The sequence below is a fragment of the Pelecanus crispus genome, chromosome 1 (assembly GCF_030463565.1).
Source record: "Pelecanus crispus isolate bPelCri1 chromosome 1, bPelCri1.pri, whole genome shotgun sequence".
NCBI classification, from domain to species: domain Eukaryota; kingdom Metazoa; phylum Chordata; class Aves; order Pelecaniformes; family Pelecanidae; genus Pelecanus; species Pelecanus crispus.
Window position 1 is genome coordinate 137,888,792 of NC_134643.1, and position 19,689 is coordinate 137,908,480.

The 19,689-nt window shown below is 39.7% G+C and overlaps 1 protein-coding gene across 1 annotated transcript in view; it reads right to left on the reverse strand.

The window, feature by feature from the left end:
* Positions 1 to 18,886, reverse strand: part of PHEX (phosphate regulating endopeptidase X-linked) — a 109,068-nt gene extending 90,182 nt beyond the window's left edge. Inside the window, exons 1-3 of the mRNA XM_075720467.1 lie at positions 18,775 to 18,886; positions 14,923 to 14,991; positions 11,860 to 12,021 (exon numbers count right to left, since the gene is read on the reverse strand). Of these exons, the coding sequence (XP_075576582.1) occupies positions 11,860 to 12,021; positions 14,923 to 14,991; positions 18,775 to 18,886 (343 nt within the window). The remainder of the gene's footprint in view (positions 1 to 11,859; positions 12,022 to 14,922; positions 14,992 to 18,774) is intronic.
* Between the last annotated feature and the right edge of the window lie 803 nt (positions 18,887 to 19,689).

Below are 19,689 nucleotides of genomic sequence, written 5' to 3' on the forward strand. Positions count from 1 at the left end.
ACCTCATTGGCCATGTTTCTGTATGCACATGCCCAGACACAAGATTTATGTCTCCCTTCACATAAAACATAGTTATGGCAAGTGTCAAAACCTATTGGTAATTCTGTTCTGCAGTGCTGAAATAACATATCTCATCAAGCAACTACCACTCGCACAGTCAGAAATTGGCTAAAGGTGTTCATGATATCCTAAACTTTCTGAGGTTGCCAATTGCTTCATCATTCATTTTCTTCTACCAATGGGCTGAGGGCAGGGAGGTTCCCATTGCAAATCAAAGTTCTTGTACTTCTGGCAGCCCAGGTCAGGCAGGTTTGCATCACCACTCTCCCTGGCTCTTGTACAGAACACAAAGACTCAGCATTGCCAACAAAAAACACGCCATAGCTGGCAAGGAACCTCGGTTGTCTGAATTGTAGATGCTCAGATGGACAGTCAGGGGAAAAAAGCCATCGGGGTGGGGGCAGGGAGCTGGAGTTGGAAAGGGAAGGAAGGAGATTTATATTGAGTTGCCTTCAGAAGGTGCTTTTCCAGGGCAAGAGGGCTAAAAAAGGCTGCCTTCCTGTGTGGTTCACTACCCTACAGTAAATAGCAATCATCTGCCGTTAAAAGTGAGAGCAAGGCACTTTACAAAGTAAGCTTTGCTAGTGTGTCTGTGTTTATTTAACTGCATACTATTCTAAAGCTGCTAAGGATAGTCTTGTGGCTAAGTGTTACCTTTAATCTTACTTTCCATTTCTAGCCCTTGTTGATTTTCCAGCCTACTGTCTTACACAGCTTCACTTTGTTTTTCAGCCACCATATTTTATTTATGGCACTAAGAAATCTTGTACCTTTCCGTCTCCTGACTTGGAGCGCATGAAAAAGAGACTGTACAGCCAGATTTGCAGGAAAAAGAAGGTGCATATTATTTATTCAGATTAGGAATATTGATTAAATTTATCAGTGTCCTGATCTGCAGATTGTATATATTCTGTATGCTATCAGACAGTTTTCTATGTATACAGTTGAGTTGCCTTCCTGAAAGACATTATGTGATTCACTAAGCTTATTTCTTGTTCTAGAGAGAAAAATGTAAATTTTCTCTGCACTTTCCAATCCTAGATCCAGAGAATACATTGTGCTAGTAAAGACAGTAACATTTTTTCTCCATTCATTTTTGTCCTTATCCTTTTACAAACATTTGCTATATGTGGAAAATGCAAACTGAAGCACTTGCACGGTGATATCTGATGATGATTTGAAACATATTATAATGCTTTGTATCTTGAAGAAAAACAACTGCATGGGCAAATATCCCAGTGGGAATATGCTCAGACTTTAAACAAAAAAAGCTATACAAGATCCCCAAGAGGACATCCCATTTCCTGGAAAGTTGTAACCCTAGAGGAGCGAAAAGCTAGAAGCAGACAAGTAATTCAGCATGAACTCCCAGGGAAATGCTAGAGCAAACAGCAGTCTTGGACTGCAAAAACAGACAAGTATCAAAGTGGGAGATGATCTTATTGTTGTACACAGGCTGGTGAGACAGACTGGAACACTACCTGCCCTTTGGCTGTCCATATTTTAAAAACAATGTTGGACAGCTGGACCGGGTACAGAAAAACATCACAAGCATTTGGGTTTTTCTTTGGGTGGAGTGACTTGAGAAATAGAAGCTGGGGAAAAAAGCCATGGAGTGAAGGAGCATGATTTGTCTCACAAAATACAGTGGAAGGGTGATGGGATTGCAGTATGAAAGTACTTCACCATTAGAAAATGCTTGGTGCTGAAAAGGTCTTTAGTCTATTGGAAAAAGGCACAAAGGAAGCCAACAGTTCGAAGATGAAGACAAATTCAGCAGTGACAGTGATTAACCACTGGAGCCAAGCAACCAGAGGAGACAGTGGCTTCTCTGCCCCTTAACATCTTCAAGACTTGATGCTTTTTTGGAAGATAAGCTTTAGCCCAATGTGAATTATGTTTTGCCCCCGTGCAAGCTATTGAGTTGCATTACATGGGTAATGTAATTGTCTGTGATACAAGAAAGGTCATAGGAGATAATCTAATGGTTACTCCTGGCATTGCACTCTGTACATTTAGGATAAGGATCTCAAAGCACTCTTAGATATGTGGGACTAAGGAGACAGAGCCATTATCCATTGTTGCAGATAAAGAAAGTGAGCCACAGAGGATTAATTCCTCCTTATCTAACCCATGTCAGAGTCCTATTGATTGGAACAGTGCTCCTTTATGAGCATAAAGCTTGATGAACTTGATGCAAACACTCAAAGAGCTTGATCCTTTGGAGGCGGTGAATGCCCCTCAGTCCCTTCAATGTCAGTGACAGTGGGAGTTGCTCAGCATTGTCCAGATGATGCTCAGTATTACAACTGAAAGCAATTTGTAATGCATTGTTTTCAGGAGCAGATCCAGAAAGCAGCCCAAGGGCTTCTCAGAAACCCATGCCTACTCATTCACTGGGCCAAAGGCAGAAGATGCTCTCTTGTCAATTATGTCCACAGTAAGGCCCTATCAAAGCTTGACACAATAGCATGCTAGCAGTAGCTAGCAACCAGATATTTGCTCCATATTGCATGTTTATGAGCTTCAGTTTCTCAGACCAAAATACAGGAACTCTGCTTGTGGAAAGCGAGTTTCTTTGCAAATACCTGATGACAGAGAAAGTGGATTTCTCTTTCAGTTCTTGAGCAATAAAGACTCTGTTCTTCACCCTCCCCTCTATGCTGCTTTACAGCTATAGGGGTCAGGTTTCTAAACTGATGAGAATAATTAAAAGAGCTGTTGACCCATCTCCAGCTATCAGTCACAAGCTTTGTTTCCTTCCTAGGTTAGCACTATTATGTGCAAACCCCAAGTCATCTTTTAGAAATTTGCAGTAGATCCTCTGATGCCAGCAGCAGGATGTTTTAAGGATGTCCTGTGAGGAATTTCAGCTTAAAAGTAGAGAAAAGCCTACTCAAACCTTGGTTTGAGTTTGGCAATCAAACCAAACACACAACACTTGTGTGCAGAATGTCATTCCCTGAGGTCCCTGAGCCATAAGATAATTATGATTAATCTAGTCCTCATCAAGAATGTCTAACACTTAAATCCCCTTGTTTCTTCACACTAAAGAGCTGAGGCAAAAGAGTTCCTGAAATGCAACCATAACCCCTAAAACCCAAGTAGCCAACTGCACTTGTGCGACTGTGGGTATCTAAGGACTCCAACTGTGTCATGAAGGCACTGCCCTTTCTTCAAACTCCCAGTGCACTGGATTTAAGAAGTCAAGTTCAGTACAGTTCATGGAGCCAGGATACCAAAGGGCACACAAAAAAACTTCAGAACCGCATTGCTGCTACGGAAATCACAGCTAGCAAATGTACAGTCTTAATTACAGTAATGCAAGCTTACATGTTCCAAGAGTGATTATTTCAGAATGGTTTGGGGTCAGCTGACATTCATTTAGAGTATCTGGTTTCCAATTCCTTTTTTTCAGAGCCCGAAGTGAAGTGAAGGAGAGCTGGCAGTGGTAAGTTTTACGGATGAAGGCCTACGAGGGGCACAATGTTCTACCTCAAAATAAAAGCACTGGCCACAGCATCTAAAATTATACACCAGACTGTTGTGATCATTTGACCAATGGTAACGTCCCTGTCCTGCTACATGAAAATATGAGTTTAATAGACTGCAACATAAACAGTCCTGGTTACAAGATCATCAAAGAAGAAAATCTGACACATTTTTTTTTATTCTCATCAGTTTGGAAACCTGACCCCTATAGCTGGAGAGAGGGTAGGTTGAAGAATATATATATATGTTCTGAAAGGAAGTGACAGACTTAAGTGACATATTTCAAAGCTGAACATATTTCTTGGGAACAAGACAAGTATAGTCAAGCCAAGATTATTCTTAGAGTTAAATCTGTTCTCTCAGAGCACTGTCCTGAAAAAGACATAGACATCTCCTGCTGTAGGACACAACGTTTAATGTTTCAGTACAACTTTATCCCTCTTAGCAGGTTTATTAGCCTAGGTCAGACTCCCACACTAATGCACCTGCTCAGCTTCTGTTTCAGAGCTGCTTTGCATCTGGAAGCCTCAGGAGAAGAACAGAACAAGTTCTTGCCTGCCTGGAAAACACCACAGAGAGAAACTTCAGTGGAGGACACAGAAGCCTACTTACAGCTCTCTTCTGACACCAGTGTAACCCAATTTCAAATACATAATTTCAAGGCCTGATTAAATTCCTTTATGCCTTTAAAAGACAAGTTCTGAGAATTTCTCCTGCTATGCAACTTTACTGTACAGTACAACACATTTCCTCTATTAACAATTGACAGCAACATTTGTTTTTCTGATGCTTCCCTAAAATGTGAACCAACATAAATTTATTTATTTTTGTAAACTACCAGTTCTGCTAATTGTTCTGCAATGCTTTGTGCTAGTTCATGTGGCTGGTGCACAGTCTGACACGTGCAATCTGGCGTCCTCATCCCCACCAGACTTTTTTACAAGAAGTGAGCTGCAAATGATTGGGTTTTAAATAGAAGTTTGTTTCCAGGATTCCAAAATAAGAAAATACACTGTTTAAAGATGTAATTTTCACTCCCTCGCAGCTAAAAAGACAAACAATGAAAAATTTTCTCACCACTGTAGTTAAATAATTTTTAAAAATACCAGCACCTTACTGACATTACAGCTCCTCTTCCTTTGTTTTTTCTTGCTGGCTGTAAACACTGGTCAGTTTCAGAGGACTGGAAGGGAAGCAGTCAGAGCGTAATGCACTACAAAAATTATTTAAATGCATTTTATAAACACCTATTTTGAATTTCTAATGCATTATGGTCCAGATTTCTCTACTGTTTGCTAAATATATATATGGAAAAACAAATGAGTATCAAAGGCTTGCAAAAATCTTTCTCCTTATGCTTAAAACTATCCTTTCCTAAATAAAGCTTTTCCATTTGAGTCTAAAATAAAATAAAATAGCAAGTCAATACACTTTTCTGGTGCTTATAATGTAGATTTAAATTTTACCAAAGCATGTGTTATTTCCACTTTCACGTATTTTGTGTTCCCTCCTTAATCAGCCTTCTAATACTTTCTTGCCTTTTTTCTCTCAGTGCCCCACTGTAAATAATCAGGTCACCAGAATCATCTTACTGGAGTACATAAGGACTCAAAATAATCACTCCATAAAGGCACACTCCTTGTTCTCACAGGAATATGCAATAATGCAGACTACTAGACACAGCTCAGATTGTCCTACTACCTGCCTTATTGTATATTCGCACCTCTTTGAAAGGAAGAAGCATCCAGGGTGCCAATGAATGGGGCTATTGGTCCCTTTTGGAAGGCCATGTGTTGGCTTATACAGCCACAGATATGCCTTAAATACAATAGTTTCCATATTTTCACACCATTAACCATTTTTTTCTTTTCTTTTCCTTTCTTTTTTTTTTTTTTTTTTTTTTTTTTAAATATAAATTACCAGTGTATTCTGCAGCTCCAGGAGCTCATTCCTCAGAATTGTCTTGTGGAGCTGATGCCTTAATCTTGGCCTGCCCTGTTTTGATATACTACATCTCCCCCACCCCTTGTTTTATTTTGTGGGTTTGCGGGGAGAGGGTTGGTTGGTTGGTTGGTTGTTTTGTTGGGTTTTTTAAAAGGCATTTAATGATGATCAACACACCATTAATCAATTCAGGCAAACGTTTTTCATACTTGATACAATTAATGTCCATCAGCCTATTTCTTGATGGCAGTGTCCATCTCACCGTGGTTAGACTAGTGAATCTTGAAAATAATCAGTCCATCACTATTAGTTTCTCTGACATCCTGATAGCATGTTTAATCATTATGAATTAATTTTGCATTAATGAGGATGTAACTAATATGCACATCCGCAGGAATTAATGATGATTTAGTAATTAATGAATTCATAAAGGTTCTAATTCCTAAGGAACATAGATCAAGTAAATCAAACAAATGTTCCCAAACACCAATTTCATGAAAGGATGCTGTATTTACACAAATAAACCCAACTAATATATTGACATTTTAGGGTTCCCCCTCACCCTTTGAGAAGAAATTCCCCAATCCTTTTCTTGAATATCCATTTTAGCAATATGGAAGTTCTCATGGAAATGGCATTCAAACAGCTGTGCTTACATAAATGCTTCCTAATGCTGTTCAGTGCCCTAATATACAGCAGGTTTCCTAAATGACAATGTTGTTCATTTCCAGTTGCGGCATTTTGTAAATTCTCTAAGTTTGTGTATGAAAAGATAAGCACATCATATGAGTTCCTCCAAAAGTCAACTAACTGTACACAAACTGTAGCAAAATCTAAAATCATCTTACGGGGATGTGGGGGCCTCTGTTCATAAACCTAATTTCAATAATAAATCTTAACCTTTTGAGCAATATTCCCCCTTCCCCTACCCCACCCCTCTAGCCTCCCAGTATGATGATGCTGTAGGGGATAACACATGTCATTGTAACATTAGGCACAAGAGTTTAAACTGCGTTTAAACTAGAGGATTGCAAGATCCCCAATTGTTACAATATAGGTGGAGCTCCGTACTAAATGGCAGCATTAATCTTTACTTCGTTATATTAATACTTTCAACATGTACTTGCATAATTTTTTTTTGTCAGTCAGAAAATGGGAAATCAGATGTCATAGATTGCTATGCCTTCCAAGGTATGAACTCTCTTTCTGCAAAATTACCTGTCCAAAGTACAGTCGTATCGTATTTTTGAAATTCAATATCTGCAGATATGAATATATCATCCTTCTGCAGGCAACAGCCAAAACAGAGGTTCACTGTAAATCCGGGGGTGCTATTGTGCTGCATGTGGAACAGCAGCATGCCATAAGCCCCACTCCCGTTCCAGCACAGGGCTCACAGGAGGATGCCGCTCTGGTCTCCTGACCAGGGAGATGCTGTGGGAATCCTGTGGCTCAGTTACTGTGCCGCCTTGAAACCTCAGTTAGGAACCAAAATTATGTCCTTTCTGTACTCACTGTTTCCCAAAATCACCCATTACAAATACAAGTTTCATTTCAAGCAGCCACAAAGCCTGGAAAACGTCCTGGCTTCTCCACCTTTGACTCAGGTACTTCATTTTACCGACAAGCTATTAACTTGTTGCCCAGAGAGATTTACCTGACTTGTGCCACTTATATTATTTCTTACAATTAGACGAATAAGTAATTATAGCAAAGATCTGGACCACTGGAAAAAAATGTCTACACCATTAAAGAGAGATCCATTTTTAGTAGAAAAGACCAAGAAAAAACAGTGTTAAGCACTGTTGCTTTTTCCTGCTATCTTGTTATCCAGAAGCAGCTATCAACAAGAAGATATTAGAGGCAATAACCCAAATAACCCTCTGAGATTTTTTTAAATTACTGTTAGTATTCTCCTTCTTACTTGGGACAGCTCTCAACCAGCTACCTCTGAAAGAAGAAATCACAAAAGACATGTCAGCTAATGCAGAAAACTAGGGATGAATGTTAGCAGCTACATTACAGATTTCATGTGCCACATCCAAGCCATCCCAGTGGTCCCAACTGAGCACCTGTCAGAGGGTGGGAGAAGAGAAACCAGCCCTAAAGAGCCCTGTGGCACACCCTGGCAGCAGCCACTCAACACTGACAGCAGCCGCTCAACACCAACTTCTGTGAATGTCTGAAAGGACTGTCCTTTCTCTTTGCCACATTGGAAATGTCTCACTTTAAATTGACTGGCATTCAGAAGATAGGCTTACTAGAAAGCTTAGTGGAGCAAATTAGTCCAAGGTAGGTGCCTCACTGGGCCAGGATCAGTATGGAGACTTAATCTGTAAACTAGTTTCCACAGACATAAATTAAATTTAAAAGGCCTGGAAGACATGTTCACAAATGAGTCACATAATTTAAATCAGCTCCTTTGCAGTGCTGAGGTTTAGGAATGTTTGCATAGTTTTGGAGGTTTTTTTTTTTAATTTATTGCTTCCTGCATGGTCACTTGGGGAAAAAAAAAAAAAAAACTAAACCAAAAAACCCAGCTGTATATCACTGTTCTGCAGACTTCAGAGAAAAGAAAAGAAACTGCTTGGTTCACAATCAACATTCACCACAGGTAATAAGCACTGATTTACCTGCCTCAGAATTCCAGTTCTGAATTATTCACAAAAAGCCACTTATATTTTTCAATGGTAAGACAATAGTGCTCCTAAACTTTTAATTAACGTTGCAAATCAAAATGGAAAAATTCAGCAGGAACACAAATAGCTTTGCAGGAAATTTTATGGTAAGTGAAAAGCTTTTATTAACTCACAGAGACATTGCAATCTTGACCTGACATAAGGCTGAAACAGTTGCAATTTGAGATAGCTTTTCTTCATACAACAGGTGCCACAGTCAAACTATTTTTTCTATTTTGAAGGACTCCAAGAGCTTTCTCAGACGCCTATCAGCACTAAAAGTGTTTGTTCTTAACTGATGAGAGCTACTTATTAACATGCCTGCAGTGTATCTGCAAATGAAAGGCTGGCTTCAAGTAAGGGACAGTCTGGTCCAGCCAGGGATGGTTAACTGGAAGTAGGAGTACCTCAGTCCTTCCCAGGACAGTTTTATAAAGAGCCAAGACATTTTAACCTAAATATTAGATGTCCATTACCTGGATCTGGGTCATAACCAAAACCACAAGTCTCTGCTTTTGACATATCTTTGGCTATCTACAATTGTCTTCTGTACATTCCTCCACATCGCATGAAATCCTGCTGTTGCTGACGTCCAAGGAAAGACCTACCACTGGTTTCACCAGGCTGGGATTTTATCCATTTTGTATAGCCAGGAGATCAAAGTGAGTTACACATGTAGTTTATGGATTCCTCTGAGAGCAGAAAAAGAAATCCAAGTGACCCTCAAACAAAGGATGGAAAAGAAATTAAGGGGGAAATGGTGATATAATTTTAGTGTGAATCCATCCTAAAACAGCTAGAGAAAGCCATGGGAGCATTATATAAATATATATATATATTTAATATATATTCCTACTCCATTCTAAACCCAAATCTTACAAAAAATAGGATTTTTAACTATCCCATTAAGTTTTACAAATCTAGAAGAACCTTAAAATGAACGTTTCCTGTCCTGTTCCTTCAATCAACCAGAGATATGCAGGCAAAAAATCTACCACTCAGTAGTTCTCAGATATTTTCCATTGACCCCTTGCCATTCCTCTCTTTGGAATTCCTCATTAAAGCACCAAAAACCTTCACTGATACAGAAAATGTTCTACCCTTTCTTGAAGCTGACACCTGCAAAGTCGTATGCTTTTGTGTGTCTGCAACCTCAAAAAAAAGAAAAAGGAAGAAAAATAAAAAAAAAAGCTTTGCTCTCAAACCTGGTAACACTTAATGCAGGGTTCAGTACATTATGCAGCTACACCTACCACTTTTTGGTAAGGCAAAACTAATTCTTACATTTGCTACACATTAGTAACTGGAAGATCTTCTGTAGCAATTGCCCCTGAACAAAAAATAAAGCTTCCAGAAGATCAAAGATACCCTTGTGTAACCAAGGCCATACACGGGTCTTTGCACAAATACCCAAATTCCCTTTCTGCCTAAGGCTTGGGAACATTCAGGGACTGGTAAACAGAATTTTTTAATATATTGCCTGAATAAATACTTCTGTCTATATCACACCATCAAAGAATATCAAATACGAAAAATGTGGCTTTCTGGCCGAGCCATGTTATCACTTTAAGATTAATAGTTTTCTTTAATACAATAAATATTTCAGAACATAGAACTTGCGTAATAATCAGCTCTTTAAAGACTGGAGCTTTTTTAATCTACTGAGTGTCAAATAGGGACATTTACAATGAAGTACAAAGTTCCACTAAGAGTTTTTTAAGGAGGAGAGATTAAATTGGCTTCCAAGGTCTAGTCAGCCATATATATGTCTCTGTATGCAAGAGTTCTTCACCTTGCTAAAACTTTTGATAGCAAGGTTGTGGTCATCCACAAATGAATGACTCAGTGTCAAGCTAATTTATTGAAGTAACTCAAGTTAAAACACAAACATACTTAGAGGCTGAAGTTATGCCTTGTTATTTCAGCTACCAACACAGATATCCAACACTTTTTTTTCCTTTTCTTTTTTTAATTACCAAGAATATATTTTGGAAAGTTTATTAAGTACAAAGTTAAGGAGGAGATGACAAATGTTATATTAAATCAACTCTTCTACACCACACAACATTTCACATCTTTGTGTCTGTACCATGCCAAGGAGCAGATTAGGCCTCTTATTAAAGTAGTTATCAGGCTCTTCATTACACCCCTTTTTTGATATGGAGTTTCCATTAAGCAATTACTTCTCACTTAGATATTTCTTTCTTTGTCTGTATTTTCCTAGCTATGGATTAGCAACTTCTAAAGGGACTGCAGTAAGAAAACCATATAAAAATGTGGCTTAGCATGACATCCTTCATTAGGCTCTGTAAAAAGAGGAAATTAAGGATGAGAGTCACAGCTTGCTACTCTATATTCAATTAGGACTGGCTTCTTTGTGGCTGTGGTTCATGCAGGATGTACAGTTATCTAATACAGCCCAATTCTGGCAGCAGAACAATTAGAATGCAAGCATAACTTAAAACAGACTCTTGCAATATTTTTTTCCTTTGGTTGTGGCATCTTCAGCAGACTTAAAACAGCAGTCATCAGATCGTATCCTGTGCTGAAGTTCCAAACTCATATTCTGAAACCGAATGCAGCTTTTAAAATACTTAACGATGTGAAAATTGAATATGATATGACTGAAGAAAGCAAGTGGAGAAGGGCTTTGATGCCTACACACGCACATATGTACAAAATCTAAGAGAAAAAGAAACGCTGTATCTAATCCCAACATCCTCAAACTGGCCTTTGTTCTGTGGTGAGCTCAAAGCAGGCTCTTATGTCAACTAATAGGTCAATAATGTGCTCAAGGTGTGCAGTGCTCAAGCGCAGCAACAACAGTAAGTCTTGCACAACTCCCTTCTTTTGCATGACTTGCTTTTAGCAAAGATTGTAAGAATCTGGCAGGGTTTTCCTACCTAACAATAATCATCACCCTTTCTCCCCAGTTGGTCTGCATGGCTTCCTGATGAGGTGGCCTTGCTGCAGAGTATAGCGTGAAGTCAAGTCACACGCAGATTAAAATACCTCTCTTCCTACACGTTTCCACCCCAGGGCTATTTTTTCCTCCAGACACACAATCTTAAGCAGCCTTCTGTTTCACTGATGATAGCTCAGATACTTCAATGGCAGCTTGAATGACAACGTGAAGGAAACACAATACCCAAACAACCTCCCTCTCGGAAGTCTGTAAATTACCTCCTGCCAAAAGCCAGGTAAGTATACTAGAAAATACCACTCTGGTTTTGCCTTATTATATTCTTTTCCTGTTATTGGCCACTGTTAGAGACAGAGTGCTGTCCTAGACTGATGTTTGTCTGGATCTGGGACATTCTTAAGTGTGCGTGCCATGCTCCTGCACTCTGGTCTACCCATCCACTGCAAGGGGGGGAGAATTCAAATCCCCTCACTTTTTCCTTTGGTATAAGGAGTGCCCTTTCATCCCTTCATTATTAACTGGTAGAGTTTCCAGCAGTTGTATTCTTCCTCACAAATTCTGTTTCTGTTATAATTCACTATCTCTCAATGTTATTTTCAATAAAAAAAACAAAAAATTACTTGAAAGAGAACATCAAGTTGGGCTGTTGGATATTATCCAATGATCAGAAAGCAGCATGGCATTTTTATTAATTTCAAAACCAGCCAATTAACAAGCTACAGTGACAAGCCAACCAAACACTTTCAGAAATTACATACTTACCCTTTAGTTTGAGGTCCACATTGTGTCGCAGCCAAGGATAAACACCATAGTTTGACATGTCTTCAGGAATAGGGTGATTATATATCCAGCCATCACACGCAAATCGATAAAAGTTCTCACACGGATCTACGGATTGATTTATGTTGCTTAGGATGCCAGCAGCTGTAAAAAGACAGCACATAGATTTTGTGGAACAATTCTTCCTAAACAGAGAATTACATGAGGCCACAGTCCAGAAACAACGATTAACATTTTACCAGTCTCTGCAACGTGATGCTGACATCACTTGCAACCTAAGACTTGTTGTTCTAGGGCTGATGTGTGCCCCGATCTCTGCCATTTCTAAAGAGCAGCAAGAATGCCACCCAGCTGCACTAGTATCTAACAGTGCCTACATGAGAAGGAAAAAAAAGACAAAATATCTGCAATGAACATTTTTGAGTGCTGTACAGCAATGACCACTGAACCCAGCACTACAGGAGCATGAACTGCTGGAACCAGACATCTGAAGACAGGCTGTCCATTGTTGCCATGACAGAATTAATTGCCCGAGGAATTTAGTAGCAATACATATCAAACAGATTGTAATTAGCATTCCAGAAATTATGCACTATTTACCTTTAGCTGAATAGCGGCACAAGAAAACAAATCAAGTTCTGATCTGCCATTCATTGGAAAAGATAATTGTAGTATTTTTCAGCTCATTTTGTGACTGCATCCTCACCAGTTGCTGTTGCAGGTGAGACTGGTAAGAGAAGGATCAGTCTGACAAGGCAGAGATTTAATAGCTTTTGAGTATCTAATCATAGAATCATAGAATGCTTTGGGTTGGAAGGGACCTTTAGAGGTCATCTGGTCCAACCCCCCCTGCAATGAGCAGGGACAGCTTTAACCAGATCAGGTTGCTCAGAGCCCCGTCCAACCTGACCTTGAATGTTTCCAGGGATGGGGCATCTACCACCTCTCTGGGCAACTTGTTCCAGTGTTTCACCACCCTCATTGTAAAAAATTTCTTCTTTATATCTAGTCTAAATCTACCATCTTTTAGTTTAAAACCATTACCCCTTTTATGCATTATAGTGATTGCAGCTTATATCTACACAGGTTGAGTAACATGGAATATGTGGATACTGGATATTCTTTGGCTAAATGACCATGTGTTTTGAGGCTTATCCAAGTAACAGATTAAAAATCCTAGCAGGAAATCTGGTAACTTTTACAGACTTTATGGTACTATTTCTAGCATCCAATACCTCTTCTTCATCCACTTTGAGTAACTCTTCCTATAATGTTTCTATGTCTCAGCTGTAATTCTCTTACATTAGAAACTCTCAAACTGACTACATAGAAGACATTTTGGTTCTTGGCAATTTTTTATTACTCCTGAAAAGCTGTTCAGCAAGACAAGGCTCAGGTCTTGAGACACTATGTAGTCACTACACAGAGCACTCTGAGCTAAAACAGTCAGATCATGTAGGTGTCCAAGTCGGCATTGGTGCAAAATCCCAGCTTCTGCTGAGCTTACCAAAAAATCCATGTTATTTCCTGTGCATGTGAGAAGAAGAAATCTAATTCAGATTCAAACTTCTTAAGTAACATATTTTTGTTCTGAAGCTCAAGATGAAGCCCCCAGCACTGTCAGTGCAGCGCAGAGCGGAAGCAGAATGGCAAATGTTGAGATCTGCAAATTTTTCAATTTATGGAGCCCCACAGAATTTGTCAGGATTTCAAACACAAGCCCAACACCTCACAGTATCAGCTTAATATGGTTCAGAATGGAAATAAGTACTCTTGTAAGTTCACACGATGTCCAGTTTGTTTCAAGTAAAAGAGCTCTAGGGGCAGTTTTCCAGATGTGGTAACTATTGCTTGATCTTTGCTCTCGTTACACTCAATGATAAAACTCTCATTGATTTAGTGCGAACAAAACTCTGTCAAAACTGACCAGTGAAAAATGGGTGTGTCTCAGATCCTACCAAGCCCCTTCCCTTTAGCTCGCATTTAATACTAACAGATGTCTGTCGTGGTTTAACCAGAGTCAGTAACTAAGCACCACACAGCTGCTCGCTCACCCTGCCCTGCTGGTGGGATGGGGGAGAGAATCAGAAAAGAAAAAGTAAAACCCATGGGTTGAGATAAAGGCAGTTTAATAGGACAGAAGAGGAAGAGAAAATAATAATAATAATGATAATGATAATAGAATATACAAGAGATGCACAATGCAATTGCTCACCACCCACTGACCAATGCCCAGACAGCTCCCAAGCAGCCATCGCTGCCCCCCAGCACACCCCCCCAGTTTCTATACTGAGCATGACGTCATATGGTATGGAATAGCCCTTTGGCCAGTTTGGGTCAGGTGTCCTGGCTGTGCCCCCTCCCAGCTTCTTGTGCACCTGGCAGAGCATGGGAAGCTGAAAAGTCCTTGACTGGTATAAGCACTGCTTAGCAACAACGGAAACATCAGCGTGTTATCAGCGTTATTCTCATCCTAAATCCAAAACACAGCACTATGCCAGCTACGAGGAAGAAAATTAACTCTATCCCAGATGAAACCAGGACAATGTCCCAGCTCTATAAGGGTTACCACATGTATCTCTGCGTGGGGAAAAGAGCCTGCCAGTATGGAATTAGTTGCAGATTTTGAGTCGTAGTCACCACATTACAATTGTGCAAGTCTGTGCAAGGCCTGGCCCTAAAGCATCGCTGTGCTTAACGATTTACTTGCTAGTTTTCTGGCTACTGGGAAGGAAACAACAAAATACACCCGAAGGTCAAGTCACCCAACATTTTGTTTCCTATTAAAAAAACAAACCCTATGGGAAACTTTGAGTTAACCTGGGTAGAATAGAGTTAAAACAATTTAAAACATGATTTTTAATTGTAGAAAATAAACAGATCTGCAGCAACTTAAACAGTGACTGTTTTTAAAAGTTTGGTTCCCCCCCATTATTAATGAAGCTTTCTGAGTAAAATGTATCATGAAAAAAATTTAAACAGAATAAATATCTCATTAGCATACTATAATCATGATATAATGGAGAGGATAAAATTGTTGCTTACCAGCTTCAATGCATTCTGAGGTCAAACAGTACTGTTGCTTCGGATGAAACTTTATAAGACCTTGGCTAACTGCAAAATGGAAAACCGTAGTGAGATCATTTGTAATGAATTTTGACCATTGCAGCCAAGTGTTGTGTACTTGATCATTCAAATGTCAGTGCAATCTCTGGCTTTAATGTATCTCTGACTACATTGATTTAAAACAGTTAGAATGCATATTAAGTAAATACTGCAGCTCGTAACAAATAATTTTCCCCTCCTGTGCCTGCTTTCTCCTTCCTCTGTCTTTGCTCATAGGCAGCATGAAGTAAGGGCTGTCTCTCAGTATACATTTGCACCATGCCTGGAGCAACAACACTTCAGCCTTACTCACTGACAGCAAGTGCCACCACGATACAAACAATTAATCCTTGCTGCTATCATCCTCCAGAGGTGCACCTTTCACAGCTGGCAATGCAACATGGAGCTATCTAGCCACCTTCTGCAGGGTTTCCACAGCTCCTCCTGAGCTGCAGGGCTCGCACTGCCCTGCTGCACCTCCTCCTGCAGCACTGTTGCACTGCCTGGTCCCACCGGCACGACCCGGCACCAATGGGACACTGTGAGAGTCCCCTTATTCCAGCCTGGAATAAACCAGATAGCAATGGGCACAGGGATAACTGTGGTTTATAAGGCACAGCATAGTTTCTGTCTCAACTGGCTCCCAAAAGTATTGTAATTGTATTTGCTTCCAAAAACCTTGCTGACAAGAACTATGAAATTGTCGGTTAATTTTGCTCATCTTTTAAAAATGTGTATTACAGCTGCCACCGAAACTTAAGCATAGGAATTGCTAATTTCAGACACTGCTGTCAGGCAGCAAATATGCAGATAATTGATACTTGGGATGAGGATGGGAGAATCCCAAGGGGTAGATGAAAGAAGACTCAGTAGATGTGCTCAGTAGACATAAAGAAATGTCTCGTTATGTCTGTTATCTTAATAAATAACTCAGTCCATGGCAAAAATAAAAAGCAAAAAAAAAAAGCAAACAAAAAACCCAACAGTGGAATATATTAAGGTATTGTAGCTTCACCAGTGCTGATAGTTATAAGGCAATTTCTCCCATAGTTATATGTTGTTCAAAAGGGATAGGAAAATGTGAAATGGTATTTCAGCACAGGAAAATATTACTATAAAAAAACCTAAAGCTAGAACTGAATATAAAGCTGTTTCATCTCTTCCAACCTCATAGCTTTAATGAGAGTTAATGACAGAAATAGCTGGATTTCAATCAAATTTTCTTACAAACTGAAAATGTAAAACTATTTCTGGACAGCTTTACCAAAGCTTGCACTGACTCAGTGAAACACAGCACCTCAACCACCTTTGTAAATTAGCCAAGAAATACAAGAGATTTTGAGGCATATAAAGATTGTAATTGGAATATCGAAGAACAGTACAAAATAGGGAAGTGGAGGTCTCCAGAGTATGATTTTGAACCACATGAAATACAAATGATGGATAATGTGCCTATTAAGTGTTGCCCTCCTCCCAACTCACCTTTTCCCCACTTCAAAGTTAGCCTTTTAGAACCTGTCCATGTCTTGAAAGTTTGCTAGATTTTTTTCCTTAACAAAACAGAGAAAGGAGGGGAAATCCCAGGCACCATTTAATTCTTTTGCACTTGATGGAAAATGAGGGACAAAGAAAAAGAATCAGTAAAGAATGTAAAGTAGCCCTTGTGATTTTGATACTCATAAAAAACCAAAATACCATTTCAACTGATTTTGTTCCATTTACAACTTCATTATTACAAGAAGTTAAAAAAAAAATCTTAGGCAGTAACGTTTCCCTTTTAATTAACAGCTAATTTTGATTGAAAAACTGCCTGGTTTTGTTCTCTTGCCTTTTTGTTGTTGTTAAGAGAACTAACCATTACATTATAACCTACAGTTGTGGTTATAACACTCGGTGTCCCAGCTTCTTCTTTTATAAGCCTGTTTCCAGATTCTTAAGCAAATATACACCCTAATTAAGTTCCCCTAAAAAATCTGAAAGGGGAAAGGGCATACAAATACCCAGGTGCAAATAATGTAGATGTTGCTATAATCCGAGAACTCCAAAGGGCTACCAAGTCAGGAGGAGAGGCTAACAAATTGAGGTTCAAAGCTGCCTGACTTCTTGCCCGAGGGAACTGGAGAGCGATCTCCTTCTGTTTGTTCTGACCCAGGTCCCCAAGGAGGAGGTGGCTCCTGTCCTTCCACAGCCCACACCACTGTCCAGAGAGCTGCAGGCAGGACCCTGCATGATGCCAAGTGACTCCCCTGGTAGCTCCCCGCCAAAGTCATGCTATGGCTACAGCCAGTACGAGCAAGTTACAGTAAATAAAAATATGTGATTCTCCCAGATTCTTCTTAGAGTTGTAGGAACTCTGAGAAGAAAAAACAAGAGAAGGAGGAGAAGGCTACGTTTCACTCCTCAGGCTGGAAAATTGAAGGGAAATTATTTTAGGTCTACCAGAAACAGCAAGTTTTACAGATTAAAAGAATACTGAAGAAAAAAGGTCGTCTTGATGTGCTTGAAGTGTTTCACATGACCAGAAATAATTGTCTCCTTTTCTACGGTTTAACAAAACTAAAAAAGAGTTAAACTCAAACTTATAAACAAAACACAGTGTCACAATGAAACATGGAAACATTGCATTGACAAAATGTTAAATCAAAACAATTTAACAACTTTCCTTTATTCTTTTGGTTGAAAACTTCAGACAATTTCCAAACAAATCCTAAAAACATCCTGGTTGACCCGAGGCCAGCATTTTTATTTTCTTAGCAGTTATGCCAATGAAAATTTTGACACTGAATCTCTGGCTATGGAATAGGCCTCAACACACTTAGAAAGCTATCTCTAAGAACTAATATATTTGAATTTTCACATCTGGTCTACGGATACAGCACTTCCATCTCTGACAAGCTATGGTGGTAAAGCATACAAGCAATAAACAAAAAATCTAGTGCCAAAAATAAAATTAAGGTCTCTCCATTACTCCCTGGTGTTTGACACTGTATTCTTTCAGTGAAAAACAGTCATTTTACCTAGAAATAATATTTTGCGCTAACAAGTTGAAGATTCAATCCTGCTCATGTTTATAAAGAATTTTGTTGAATTCAGTGGGATTACTCACATACACAAATATTGCTTGCCTGCAAATGTTTGTAGGATTTGCTCTAGAGCAGAAAAACACTAACTGAATGCGAGCCTGGTACTTTAAATATTCTATAGAAAACCTGGCATAATTTTCTCTGTCATGAATTATAAATGAAGCAGACCTTTCAAACAAGATCACAAGATCATAAAGGATCAGAGGGAAGCACAAGACATGCTTAGATTCTAAGTTCCCTCCAGTCCAGGGAAATCTGCGTTGGTCTAAAGAAATGAAAAGTTAGGCTCAATTATTCCAAAAGAGGATTTGTCTCTGCAGGTTCTTACAGGATACAATACTGCTTTCCCTTCCCTGCTTGGTCACAATCTGCTAGTTCATAACCAGCATTACTGATAGGCATAATGCTACCCATTTCTCCCTGTTCTGTGAAAGAACCCAATTCTGGCTAGAACACATTCAATTGAGTATCCAAACTTAAATTCAGTATTCGGAAAGTTACATGAGCTCACGTTGCATCTTCCAGCTCTAGTGTTCCCACAACAAATCCCTTTCCTGACACATTTCCATTTCAGGATAAATATAAAAAGGAGGGAAAAGAAGAAGAGACCGAGATTTTCACCAAAACACACTGTGCAGCACAAACACCGGCACCAAACAGACAGGCTGGGGGGGGTTGCGTTCAGGTTAGCCTCAACCTTTTTACTTACCCAAGAAAAGCACGGTTCCAAGCACAACGGTGCCACTCACAAAGATGCCGAGGGCGATCCGTGTGGCTTTGCTGGCTGCTCTCCTGGCCTCGGGTACCGTCTCTCCTTCCATCGGGACAGCTTGGGATGCGCTCTGTCTCTCAGAAGTCTGGTTTTCCTCTGCTGCTGTGGTATCAGTATTTCAACTGTTCACAGACTGCACCCATGAGCTCTCCTCCTCTTCTCTCCTACTTACAACTCCAGGTTTCTGTCGTGAACCATTTCCTAGGCACTTCCTGCTCTCCCCCTCTCAAAGGAAAATCATGCGTAAAATAGTAGCCGTCTCCTACGTTTTCCGCTGACCAGGAGGAGGAAAGGCAAGTGGTGACCACTGCATGTACAGCCCTTGCTGCCTGTAGAGCCTCTATGAGCCAATCGCTCAGCAGTGCCCCTTATCAGGGGTGCCGAACATGAGGATTTCACAACGTTGCTGAACAGATGTTTTAGCTATTCAAACATATAGCTGTAAAACCCTTTGCAATCAAAGCAGGATTACTGACAACTTTTACAAACACTAGACTGATGGAAGGTTTTCTTTTTTCCCCTCGCGCTTATTTAAAAAGACTAATTATCTGCTGACTAAGCTTTCCTCCTCTTAAACCATTCCTGCTGCATCATTTGGGTTCACTAGAAGAGATACCCACTCAGGGGACAAATCCCTTTTTAAAGCTTCCTAAGAGCTCTTAGAATATCATATAGCATTTTATTTTGGGAATTTGGTATGTGACACTGTGTGCCAAAAATCACAGTCATGCAGCACAAAGCAATAATCAGCACAACCTACAGAAGAGTGCTGCTTTAAAGCTAGGGTTTTTTCTCCCAGGCAAGATATTTCAGTCCTTGCTGATATGCAATGAATCTTAGGAGATGATCCTG